We start from the raw sequence: 13,479 nt of genomic DNA, 5'->3' as shown, positions 1-13,479 counted from the left end.
GCCAGTACCTTGAAATCTACCTTTCCAAATTGTCTCTAGCTTCAGTATAACGATCCTGGTGACAGAAGAATAGGACATACAGGCATCAGTGACGGGGAGCCTGAGATTTCAGTGCAGCGTACCGACAGACACCGGTACATAATAAGAGACTGTGATAGCGTCTGGAGTGACAAGAGCCTAGCCCAGGTTAAAAACTACCTCAAAGGTAGGCTATCAGCATTGCTCTTCGCCTGCCACGTGTTTTCTGACTTAGGTACATAACATTAGCTGCATGCACGTTCCCTCATGTACCTGTACATGAACATTGATCGTGGTTGAATCATATGCGATTCATGGTTATGAACAAGTGTAAACACTTTCCCCATAGCTCTTGCAATAGGTCAAGGTGCATGTAAATTGTAATGCGTGTTAGCACACATGGCTTTTTTAGCAAAATGAGGATAGCTTCAAAAATATGGTGCACTGCTCATCGAACACGCAGACTGCATACTATTTCCACTGGGGGGGTTTCAATGCCCCCCCCCCCCCCCCTGAAACCGTACCTTTGGTAGCGCATTTGGGAAATGGATAAGAGAAAAAAGCCTTCCTCTCCCATGTAAGCCTACCACACCTCCCTTTTTTTTTCTCGCTACGCAGCTGCCTGAAGATACCCTGACAACTTTCTGTTTCTTCACCTCCTGTTCCTTTTGGGAGCGCTGGAGGTCGTAACCGTCAGACACGCATTAATGCAGACGCATTTTCGACCAGCTGCTCACATCTTTTCTTATCGTGCGAATCATGCATTATGATAGGCATTGCTATTCTGACTTCAAAACATTTGCCTCAATGATGCTTCTCTGTTACAGTCAATTGTACTGTAGGGAGGTGAGGCAAAAGACCACACAGGAAGAAGCCCACAGAATGTGATGTTTACTTCTTGACTGTGATGATGGGAATGGTGCGCGAGCATAGCTTGATGGCAGTGGCAGCTAGGGTAATTTTCATTGTGTTAGGGATTGTGCCATTGGACTGCAGTACCAGAACCGCCATCACAGAGAACACAAAAGGGCAAGTAATCAATGCGCAGTGGCACGCAGAGAGATCACCGCTTCAAATTTCAGGAGGGCAGTCAAGTGCCGGAAACCGGAGGGTTTAATAAGAGATATATTGTATCCTTCACGTCGTGCATGTTCTGAAGCTCAGTTTCCCGCCATTTATCGTCGTCTCCTTGACATTTTACTAAGTCTTGCAGCCGTTGAAGTAGTCTGTTAAGCTTCTCGACATTCTCCTTCATCAACGTAACCTCTTCCGCTTGGTTCTTGTTATGCTGGCCATTCCTTTTTCGTTCTTCTTCTTTCAGTTTGAAATCAACAGCGACTTGCTTTGGAATGCTTTTTAGAAGAATGGGTAGCAGCATTGTAGCATACGATTCCAGTTTTATGCCCAAAGACTCCAGCCCTCTAGTGTTGACTTCAACAGTCTGGTGTAGATATCGAAGTCCTTCCTTGTCATTTGTCGACGTTACAGGTTTTATATGGATGAGAGAATCCATGTGACTGTCCACTATATGCTGTGGGAGTCTAAATCGCTCGGTAAGAATTTGTACTGCATGGTCATAGTTTTCTTCCGAAACCTGTAATCCTTCAATTGCAGATGCAGCGGGTCCCGTTAAGGAGTTTAAGAGGTAGCTGAACTTGTGAGTCTTCGACATCGCCTGTCTATCGTGAACGGTGGTCTTGAACTGATTCCAAAATCTCTGCCACATCATTCTGTTTCCATCAAATTTGATCAGTTCAAGTTTTGGTAATTTGACTACTTCCTCTCGTGAAGTGCTGACTGCTCTCCTTGCACTTTGCTCTTGTGCACTTGCTGGTTCTCGCATACCTACGCGCGCCAATGTTGCGAACGCGGTTGCTATTTTCATTTGGTAGTCAACCAATTTCTCAAATTCTCCATCTGCTGTTTCGGCAGTGATAAACTGTTCGTACTGGCTATTGGTCTCTTCCAGGAGACTGTCTAAAGCCTTTAACTGGTGCGTGAGTGTTTCTACAACACTGTGATCAACTCACCCTTGAGTGGTCCGTTCAATTTCTCCGATAAGGTTCGTGACTTGCGTTCTGAGAACTTTCCGTTTTTTCGATACGGTGTCCCTATTCATCGTGATACAAATGAATATATCTCACTGCTTGTCTCAGGGTGGTTCGCTTCTCGTCCGCCGCCGGGATCGAAGACGTCTCGCTGAAGGTGAAGTGCAGATTCACCTTCTAACTGGACAAACGTCGGTATATCTGGGGCTGCTGCTCTGGGCTAACAAGATGCCTGTAATCTGCTTGCGTTGTGCTTCTTGAGGTCGTCTATGCCGATTGATCCTGGTCACGGCACCATGTTGATGAACAAGGACAAGGAACAACATCATGTTCTTCTCGCTTCAGGTGAGAAATGATAGTCCACTTTACGCTCGTAAAAGCAACAACCCTTGTCTTCTGGTGTCACCGTGCCCAAGTGCGTTAGTCTCTATCGTTTGCGATTGCATCGATGTGATGTCCTTACTACTAATGTGTCGCGGTGACGTTGAAAGCAACCCTGGTCCCAACCAGATCGAACCCCGTGAACCAACCCCAGGCGACATTCCACCGGAGCTTAAAACGCTTCTTCTTAACATCCAAAGTGGGCAGTCTGCTTTGTTCAGTGAGCTGAAAGCAGTCCGTGACACTTTATCCACAAACGAGGCGAACGTGTTGAGTGAAATAAAGGCAGTTAGAGAGGCTCAGGAGACCGCACAAGCACCTATACAAATATTGTTGCAAAAGATAACTTCTATCGAAGACGAGGTGGTTTCATTACGGCAGTTGTCGGGGGTGGTTCACGCGGTCCAACAGTCCGCCTCGGCTATTGCGACTGATGTCAGCGGTCTTAGCAGACGCCTTAACGACCTTGAAAGCCGATCGCGCAGAAACAACCTTATCTTTTACGGTTTCTCCGATTCCGTCGCTGAATCCTGGGCTGAATCCGTGTGTTCCCAGCATCTGGCAATCAACATCTCTCCCGATCAAATTGAACGAGCCCACCGACTCGGGACTTACAGGTCTGACAAGAAGCGGCCTATAATTGTAAAGTTTAACTCTTTCAAAGATAGAGAACGTGTTTTGGCGGCGTCCGCAGGTTTCAAAGACACTTCAATTTCTGTCTCTCAAGATTATGCGTCTCATGTGCGGTTAGCTAGGAGGAAGTTGCTGGACCATGCACGATCTTTGAAACTTACGGTTTGACAAATTACTTGTTGACAATAAGTGCTTTGTCTACGATGCGGATAAGGGATGCTTTGTAGAAATACAAAGATAACTAGACATTTCTCGCTGTCGTCAAAGCAGTAATAATCGCATTGGTATCCTGCTGTCAAACATCCGTAGCCTCATTCCGAAGCAAGATGATTTGTGTGATATCATTGACATGTGCTCCTGTGATATCGTTGCTATTACTGAGACGTGGTTGTCAAGTGCTGTTCACGATTTTGAAGTTTTTCCTAATGTTACTGATTTATCATTGTTCAGATGTGATAGAGCAGGTAGAAGGGGAGGCGGAGTTCTTCTTGGTGTCAAGAGTAGCCTTGAACCTTCCGTTGTGCTTATACCTTGCTGTAATCTTGAGATGACTTGCGTATCTGTGAAAACATCCTTTTATCACTTATTATTTTGTGTCTGCTATCGCCCACCCAACTCTCGTTCTTTTGTCCCCGAATTTTACAATGCCCTCAGTTACGTGACTAAGAAGTTTCCCAGGTCCAAAGTAATTATTCTCGGTGATTTCAATTACCCTAACATAAACTGGTCAACGACCTCTGCGGAGGACTTGCAGCACCAAGCATTCCTCAACATGTGCCTAGACTTTAACTTGAAGCAGATTGTCACGTTTCCCACGCGTGTCACTACCTCCTCGGCATCCCTTTTGGATCTGATATTGACCACTGATCCTGAGCTGTTTGGTGAACTCTCATGTGTGGGTGCTTGGAGTGACCATTCTGTCATCTATGCTCCACTGAATTTATATTGCCCTCCACGAAAGCGCTCTTTGAAAACTATTATGTTGTATGACAGAGGCAATTTCGACCTTATCAATGAAGAACTCACGTCCTTCTACGATAGCTTTATCTCTGACTTTCAGTCGCGTGATGTGGACGAGAACTGGTCCCTCTTTAAGAACAAGCTTAATACTCTAGTTTATCTATATGTTCCTACTGCAAAGATACCTGTGTCCTCCAGTGCCCCATGGTACAACTGCCATCTAAAGCGCCTCGCCCGCAAAAAAAGACGCGTGTACAACGCCAGTACTTCGTCATCCTCCATTGATATTGCATCTAAACATAAAACCTGTTGCCAAGAGTACAAACGTGCCTTATCCGAGGCAACACGTCGATTCTTCCATGATGTAATGCCGAAATTGCTGTCCACTAACCCCAGAAAGTTCTGGAGTTCACTTAGACCTACCACTAACACCCAAATTGTGCTACACGATACACAAGGTAACACCATTTCAAATGACGAATGTGCAAACACCTTTAACAACGCGTTCTGTTCAGTGTTCACCAAAGAGGACAACGTTGCTCTCGTTACATTTCAACAATATGTATCATCATCTATGCCAGACCTTGTGATCTCTGTACCCGGCATTGTGAATATCATTGAGGGTCTCAAATCAGCTGCTGCGCCAGGGCCCGATTTGATCATCCCAAAAGTGCTTAAAAGCACGAAGCTCATTAGTAATGTATTTTTGTCTGCCATTTTTTCACAATCTTTGTCTACCGGTACAGTACCTATGGACTGGCGCTTGGCGAGGGTCATTCCTGTCTATAAAAAAGGTAGTCAGCAAGACTCCCTCAATTACCGTCCCATTTCTCTCACCTCTGTGCCCTGTAGGATTATGGAGCACATCATTTACTCAAACATTTCTGCTTTTCTCGAATCTAACTCGTACTTCTTTCCACTCCAACACGGATTTCGTAAGGGTTACTCATGTGAGACACAGTTGGCTTGCTTCATTAAGTTCATTAAGTGTAACATGGATAACCGCATACCAACCGATGCCATATTCTTAGATTTTTCCAAGGCCTTTGACACTGTCTCACACTCCCGGCTTTTACATAAATTATCCCGTCTTGGCCTGCCTTCCAACTTGCTGGCGTGGATTGCGCACTTTCTTAAAGATCGACAGCAGTCGTGCTTTGTAAACTCGCAGGAGTCTGTTCCCAGCTCTGTCACTTCGGGCGTACCGCAAGGCTCGGTGCTCGGTCCTCTTCTTTTCCTCATTTTCATTAATGATCTTCCGCATAACGTATCTTCCCGCTTACGACTATTCGCTGACGATTGTGTTCTGTATCGCCATCTTCACTCCTCGTTAGACACTGCCATTCTACAGGAGGACCTTAGTGTCATTTCATCCTGGTGTACCGAATGGAAACTTCAGCTTAACGTAGGTAAATGCTGTTACGTGCCCTTCTCTCGTAGCACCCCCGTTCGATCAAACGTGTACCTCCTCTCCGGCACCCCCATTATTATGGCTTCGTCATACAAGTACCTAGGGGTGACTCTTTCTTCTGACCTATCTTGGAATGAACACATCAAAAATATCACATGCTCCGCTAACTCAACCCTTGGCTTCATTAGGCGCAACCTTAGGTTATCTCCTCCTTCTGTCCGACTGCAAGCTTACACCACCCTCGTGCGACCGAAGCTGGAATATGCTGCCTCAATCTGGGATCCACACCAAGCATACATTTGTGATATGTTAGAAGCAGTTCAGAATAGAGCCGCACGGTTTATTCTTAGCGATTACTCTTTTCGTCACATCACTCAAACGTTCCCTCGACCTGGCACCACTTGCATGGCGTCGTAAATTCTTCCGTCTTTGTCTTTTTCATAAGTTCATACATTCTCCACCATTGAGCAGCACATACATCTCACCTGCTTCACACATCTCTCGGCGTCGCGATCACCCTATGAAAGTACAGCTGTATGTCGCCCACACGTCATACTTCCTGGAATCTTTCTTCCCCCGCAGCAGCAAAGATTGGAATGACCTTCCCAAAGCATTGGCCGTCATCAATAATGCAGACACATTTCGAAATCATCTACGTACATTTATGTTCTCCTGATGTTTGCTGTGCATCACTTCATTTTTTCAGTATGCCAACTATGTACCCTCATGTAATGCCCGCAAGGGCCCTTGAGGTATTATTAATAAATAAAATAAATAAAAGGAGACGGAGAGACAAGAATAATTTATTCGCGTGAACACACAGAGCGAGGGGGCCGTGGTTTCAGATCACTCCTCCTCTTCATCGTTTTTAGGTTACAACATACGGCATGCAACATGAAAAGGATGCTGTAGCTGCGTACTGCCGATTAATGTCTACATTCTATGACGAAGACGTCTCGGTTGAGAAAACTGGATTGCGTATTCATGCACAGCATTCGTTTCCTGCATCGCCTGATGGGATTGTGAGGTGTGGTACAATGATTGGCCTTGTACAAGTGAAATGCCCCTACAAGCATCAGGGGGAAACGCCTGAGATAGCATGTAGTGACCCACAGTTCTGTTGCTATCTGTCTGAGGATGGTGTGACTCTGAAAAAAAGCCATGCATATTGTATGCAGGTACAAGGGCAGCTTGCCGTAACGTCGCTTGCTTGGTGCGACTTTGTACTGTGGACAAATGTCACCTGCGATGCATGCAGGGTTCAGGAACAGAAATGCACCCGATGTTTTCCCAAGTCTATTTGTGTAGAAAAAGGTGCATGCTGACCATGACTTTTGGGAAAATGAATTGCTGCCAGGGCTCCTGTACTTCTACAGACATGCAGTTGTTCCAGAAATCCTTGCGGCACGTGTCAAGAGGAGAGGTTTTCTGCACATGCAAATTGACCAAAACAGTGATGGGTACATTCCATTTGACCAAGCTAGGAAGGGGTACCATGTGGCAGTGCCACTTTCTAAAGAGCTTGGACTAAAGATAAGGAAGGTGGACTGTTAGAAATGGAGTGGAACCATGGATGAGCAAGTAGAGCTGGCACATTTTCTTTTTTACGTTTTTATTGTTCAAAATGTTCAACAATATTCATACACACATGTATTAAACTTTGCACAGCATTTTATGTGTGTGTGTGCATTTGCATTATTTATTGAGACTAGAGGATATTCTTACAAGCTAGCACCTGTATATGCAGTGACATCGAGGTACGTTATAACTAGGGTCTGACTTTTTAGGGTTATACCCGATTACACCCGATATTTCCCCGAAAACTGCTAGACCAGGGGGATCCGAAGTCATCACAACTAACACAGAACTTTGGAAACAGCGTTGTAAATGCATAAATATGCTCATTCAAACTGTCAAAACAGAGACCCTGCTGGCTCTTACAGGTATGGACTCTGTGTCTATTGGTGCGCGGTGTGTATTCCGCCGAGTAAATCTAAGATTTACACCTGATTCAATCCGGTTCAACCAGAATTCCGTTGAATGAGGTGCAGTTCAACCCGATTACACCTGAATTATTGAAACAAAATATAATCCGATATTTACCTCCCGATTTTGCTGAAAAATAAAACCCGAAAAATTCAGGCCCTAATTATAACATGTACACAATAGGGTACGCTACAATGCAGGCACTCCAGATATTCTTCTGCTCTGCAGGACTTGTGCTGATGAACACTGAAAGGCTACTGCACATCTTCATCGCATGGGTCACATTGGGTGCAATGAGTGGCATCTGAAAGTTACTCAAAAAACAACAGAAACGGAACACTTGGGGGGGCAATGTCCGCCATGTTTACAGGAAGGGGTCGTTCCATATATATATATATGGAATTCTTTGACACGCCTTATAACTCTCTCTATGTGTATCCGAGCGCTAGCTATCTTCCTTGTATTGAGAACAGCTTCTTCGGACATTTATGTAGACTTTTTAAAGGGAGGCATGTATACTGTGGCTACATCTGACTGTGCCTGCGCTTCGAATCCTGTGTCAACCATTACCGCATCTCCTGGTTGCAGGGCTTCCATGAATCCACTTTCTTCTACAATTTTGCAGTCACTTGCTCCACAAGTCAGATACAAAGCACAGGTAGCCGTCTGGTGTTGCACCTACAAGCACCTTGAATGTGTTGAAGTTCTTATAGAATGAAAACGTGCTCCTCTGAGCCCTCAAGCTGGAGGACTTCTGCGTACGGATCTCAGTGCAATCTATTACAACTCTGACATTTTCAAAGCCTCGAAAGCAAGTAGGAAGGTGCTGCTTGACCTCTTCCTTGGAAGGAAATGTGGTTATAGCTGCGAGCTCTTTGTCTAGTAGGTTTATCCAGGTCGTAAAACTACGACTGAATGCCCCCAGCGAAATCCCAAAATTTCTAGAAATTTCCTTCAGTAGCATGCCTGTGCGAAGCCTCACGAGGACAATGAAAAATTCATTCTCAAGCTCTGTGCCCTTTGGCCTTCCTCTATTCCCAGACAGCATCTTAATTTGTGACGACCACTATGTCATTTTATTGGCGCTTTCCTGAACTTGTCTAAAGAAACCGTCAAACAGTGCCCTGTCCTTGAGACCAGTGTAGCACTTGAAGTCCTTGTCATCCAGGCTGTCGAGGCTTAATTGATGCTGCTTGAAGTCCAGATTTTCCTTGTCCAGATTCATTATACGTTATACGTAGCTGAAGGGCTAGGTTTTCCTTAATTAGCTTCTTGAGGGTGTCATCCTCCACATGAAGGTGGCCCTGTTCCAGTGTCGTCCTCTCATTCGGTTCGGGGCCTGAAAGTTTGTCGTGGATATCTAATGAGAGTTGCTAGGTAGTTTTAATGGGTGCACAAATCTGTCGGTCGCCTATGTTAAAGGGAGCATCACTTTCTTGGTGGCTAATTTCATTTCATGCCCTCACCTGGTGATCTATGCAAAAGTGAAGATATCCCCACCTGGCCTTCAGTATAGTTAAAATTTGTTGGACCAACTGAATATGTATGGTGCTGTTTCCCATGCACATGCTACACTATGCAGTAACTCGAGTGCAAACAGATGCAGAGCGTGTTGGTTAAAGTTAAGCATTACTTGATTGGATGGTAGTTTCATACGACATTCAAGACTTATGTGATGAGTATAGAGAAGGGTCCACCTACACGGTAGGCTTTCAGCTGACCCACCGTTGGTGAGTGAGAGGAGAGCTTCCGCAGCTTCGGCTTCAGCTGATGTGTCAGGCGATGATGCTGTTGCGTGACACTGCTGAGGGGTTATGTCTTCCGCCAGCCACCTCTTGCTAAATGACAAAAATTGGGCCAGTTGGTACAAGTTGTCATGCATAAAACGACAAACTGCAAAGCGAGGCCAACACAGGTGGGTGGTGGTGGCGGTGAAAGGGCTCGCCGTTGAGAGGACTTCACCTTCCTGTGCAGTGCTGGCCAATGCTCGGTGCTCCTTTCTTCACAGCTTTGCGCTCAAACTACGAACCGTCAAAAAAGGAGGCGGAGCCAAGGGCTCATTTCCACGGATTATCGGCGAATTTCTTTCGGCAATTGCCAATGCATTACGAGTGGGATTATGTGTTATACTGAGTAAAATGACCACGGGGAACTCATATCCGCAAAGAAAACGTTAGGTTGCCTTGGGAAATTTCGGAGTTCAATTCAAGCAATTAACTTTCCATCAAATGAAATGCAATAAAAATGTTACCAATATGTGGCAAAAGTTATTGGCAGAAAAAAATCCCTGACCGCATGTCTTCCTGGGGCCTACGTTTTTTACTATTAATTTCTATCATGGTTGGTGGACCATCCTGTATATGGTAACATCTTTCTGCTTTTCTTGTATTTCAGGTATTAGAGGTTTCATATCAGAAGCTAGCTCCTGAAAAAAACAAAAGAAAAAAAACTGTTGTGGGTAAAGTGGTAATGCTTAGCTTCTTCCTAATGTTCCTTCCAAGTAGTAAGTAGGATTGTGCCATTCGGATTCATGCATGAGGTGTAGTGAGGGAAATTGCAAGAGCGTTAAACAAATTGAACAGTTCAGGAAATCTAATCGAAGTTGTTCTGTGACAGGAATAAAAAGACAGAGACATGATTCATGCTAGGGCGCTTGGCAGAACCATGCACGTATATTGCCCTGCAAAGCAGAACAACCTGGATGTATCACTACTGTTACTGAGGATAACCGCGGTGAGGCTGAGCGTTTGCGCTCACACGTTTCAGTAATGGATTCACTTTCCGTAGAGGGGTCGACAAGTGTGAGGGCTCTTAATCTTGTGATTCGCAAAATCTTGAGCACTCATCCCACCGCTGCCTCTAAAATTCTGCAAACTGATCGAAGCATTACAAACAAGAAATATTCCACAACAACGTGCACGCGAACTACGTGTCGCGTCCACATGCAGCTTCTTTTTGCACGGCGATGGCGGTGGCTATCACCGTAACAATATCCAAGTATTGTAAGCAGGGTTCCACTAAACCACTTGGAACACGGAGGTGTGTGGTTACGAACAAACAGTAATAACCATCGGAAATACAGCTCCCACCTACAGACCCCTAAGTTTCTTCCACGTCGCCGTCCATCGCCCTTTCCTTCTTTTAACCTCGTTCCGAAAACAGTATATTCATCTTGTCATGATACTCTTCCACCATTTTTTTGTGTTTAATAAATTTTTTAACATCCCTCTTGATCTCTTATCCCCCACACATTCTTGGCTCGTATATTTCATGAAGTACTCAATCCATCACTTACCATGTGGTTGGCGCTCCACGGCCTACGCTGCTTTTCTGTGATTAAACGTCAATCGCCATCATCGACTAGTATCGTGCGCGAGCCACACCACTCGAGAGACTGGCGCTGCTGTCGCATTGCGTAGAAAGTACGATCACGTTAACCCCCTTTGCTTCGGCATGTATAGAAGACGGAGGCGGGGTTCGCGCGTCTAACAGCGCTGTTTTGATGTTCTTTCTTGCTGTTAGCTTGCGTGTACCCAAATAGCGTGTTCTTATTTATGAATATGTTTTACATGTCTTTACTTTACTTGCCTTTATGCGCTTTACTTTGCTCATCCATGCAGCGTGAGCTGTGGATACATGCAGCACGCCAAGTCACTGATTGTGAGAGACAGCGAATAATTAAAAGGGACAAGTGGAGAAACACAAAACAAGCTCCTAAAAATAGCCGTGCCCATGAGACGCCCGCCGTTGAGTGAAACAGTTTTAGTCTAAAGATTGATATTGTGAGAATAATCTTATAATCCTGAACTGTTCATTGGAGCAGTCGCACGGGATGAAGGGTGAACGAATCGGGACAACGAGTGGAGCGAGCGATGTAGATAATAATAGCGATGGTGCTGTTCCCTCCCACACATCGCCACGTACCTGGATTGCATGTCGCGACGGCGTGTGCGACACTACTGGGCGGTATGTCCGCGAAAGCGGTAGCAGAAACAGGTGCACTGTTCGGGCTGGCGGGAAGGCGATGGACTAACCATTGTTCCGCAGAAGCAAGGTGTTAGGCAAAATCTGACAAATGCGGAGATGACATCTAAATCAGATGGAGATGCAGCGCTCCGCGGTCGACGAACAGGGAGCCGGCCAACATCGGCGTACGTGGGATGGAAGATTGACAGAAATCCAGGTACTGGTAGCGAACGGGGTATTTTCTCGCGCGGAAGACTGATACGCGTTATGGCCGGGCGGATGAGTTGGGGTCGTGTTGATGGCCTGTGACGGAGGCACGATGATACGGCACGGGTGAGTTCCTCACGTATGACATCGCTGTTGCTACGCGGGCTATCCAGGGTAGTCGGTAGCCATGATATACTCGTGTTGGGAACGGACAAGGCAGGTAGCGAAGTTATGTCCGCATTTCTTGCATCCTGTATAGCGACCGACAAATGGGCACATCAGCAATAGTTGCAGGGGACCTTGCTTACAAGGAGGTGAAGGGGATATTCTTGAGCACCCTTGGGGGATGTCATTCATTCTATTGCTCTCTGGCATCCTCTTGTTGATTCTGAAGCAGAGCGAAAGCACGCCTTCCATGTACGAGGTGTATGTTCATCGTGGGTTTGTGTGCGCTCCGGAAGGTTAAGCTTGGCAGCAGTTCGTCAGTGAGCTTGCGGCGGAACAGCTTGTACAGCTTGTTGAACAGCTGGCAGCGAGTGTATAGCCCGTTTCATGATTGAAGAACCAAGTCTCGGTCAAGTCTGTGAGATAAAAGATGACGTTGTTGACTTTGATGTCATCGTCCCACTTGTTGCAGCATAGGTGTCGAGACACTCGTCGACGTCGGTGCAGTCAATGCCAGAGAAGGAGGTCGAGACGCGATGCCTGCGAGGAGGCTAGATAACGGGACGAACATCGCCTAGTGGAGTTTGGCTAGGCGATGCTGGCGCTAGGCGATTCTAGCTAGAAAGCAACCAGAGCGTAGTTTTTAGAGTCAGTGGGGGATGAAGGCACGGATCGGTAACAACCATCACAAAATGTGATTCTGAACTAACTGTTTATTAGAGCAGTCGCATAGGATGACGAATGAATAAATCACGAGAGCGAGCGGGCGGAGCGATGATGATAATCAAGATGGCGCGTTTCCATCTCACAATATTCGGTGAGCTTCCGGAAGACGGCTTCAATTCTCCTGCTCTCAATATTATCACTTAGGTTAGTTAGAAGGCCGCATACTATGATGACCGGTTCTCACTGTTCTGGTCTGCTGAGTTTGGGGAACAAAAACAGAAAAAGGAGGGTTATTCCAAGCGAAATGATCCAATGAGTGCACTCGACCACCCATAATTTTGTTCCAAAAAATTACAGGCAATTTGGCAAAATTTGGCAAATATTTTCGAGTAAATCTCGGAGACGTGCCTCTTCGTATCGTAAGGAATGCGTGGTAATTTTTTGAACCAAAATTGTGGGGGGTCGAGCGCACCCATTGGATCATTTCGCCTGGAACGACCCAGGAGAGAAAATTGTAACACACAGGTGATGAACTTCCTCTAATGTCACTTTTTTATAGTACACCTACACGCAGGAAAGGAAACAGGTTTCTCCAAGCAACGCAACAAGCAAGCAATTTAAAGCGTGAAAGCGAAAAATAAAACCGAGGCTTGATGGGAAATAGCCGACTCTTAATTATCTGTCAGGAGCAATTTCTGAGATTGTGTGTGCATGCAGATTATCGTTTTTATTTTTATTTGTTTTACATTAAAGCCCATCTCAATCATGCATCACCTTCAGCATAGGCGCCGACTGGGGGGGGGGGGGCTTAGCCCCCCACCCCACCCCCGAAACTTTCCCAGGGGGGCCAGGCCCCCTCCGGGAGGTCTACCCATCTGACACTCAAGATGAAAGTTTCGAGGGAGATCCTAAGAATCGCGTGTTTCATGCGAGTGATCATGTAAAATTTTGCCTCACAAGGTCGCAACACGGAATTCCCAACACCATGCCCGACCTCTGTGAATGAAAAGGGGGGGGGGGAGTTGTGCCCCGGCCCCC

The 13,479-nt window shown here is 45.9% G+C and overlaps 1 protein-coding gene across 1 annotated transcript; it reads right to left on the bottom strand.

Annotated features, from left to right (window-relative positions):
• Nucleotides 1-1,108: 1,108 nt before the first annotated feature.
• Nucleotides 1,109-8,662, bottom strand: LOC135384389 (uncharacterized). Its single transcript, XM_064613592.1, has 3 exons — nt 8,561-8,662; nt 6,778-6,879; nt 1,109-2,008 (listed from the first exon to the last, which is right to left on the bottom strand). Exons 1-3 carry the CDS (start codon nt 8,660-8,662, stop codon nt 1,109-1,111), a joined length of 1,104 nt encoding a protein of 367 aa, XP_064469662.1.
• Between the last annotated feature and the right edge of the window lie 4,817 nt (nt 8,663-13,479).

Source organism: Ornithodoros turicata, chromosome 2 (genome assembly GCF_037126465.1).
Source record: "Ornithodoros turicata isolate Travis chromosome 2, ASM3712646v1, whole genome shotgun sequence".
Lineage (NCBI taxonomy): Eukaryota > Metazoa > Arthropoda > Arachnida > Ixodida > Argasidae > Ornithodoros > Ornithodoros turicata.
This window is presented reverse-complemented; position numbering and strand designations above follow the sequence as displayed.

Excerpts from the sequence above, each read along its gene's own strand:
- LOC135384389 (XM_064613592.1), bottom strand. The coding sequence starts at position 8,662 with ATGAATCTGGACAAGGAAAATCTGGACTTCAAGCAGCATCAATTAAGC. Across the intron at positions 6,880-8,560 it reads ACACTGGTCTCAAGGACAGG|AAAACCTCTCCTCTTGACAC; the intron begins GCACTGTTTGAC and ends TTGCATGTGCAG. Across the intron at positions 2,009-6,777 it reads TCATTTTCCCAAAAGTCATG|TTAAAGGCTTTAGACAGTCT; the intron begins GTCAGCATGCAC and ends CTCACGCACCAG.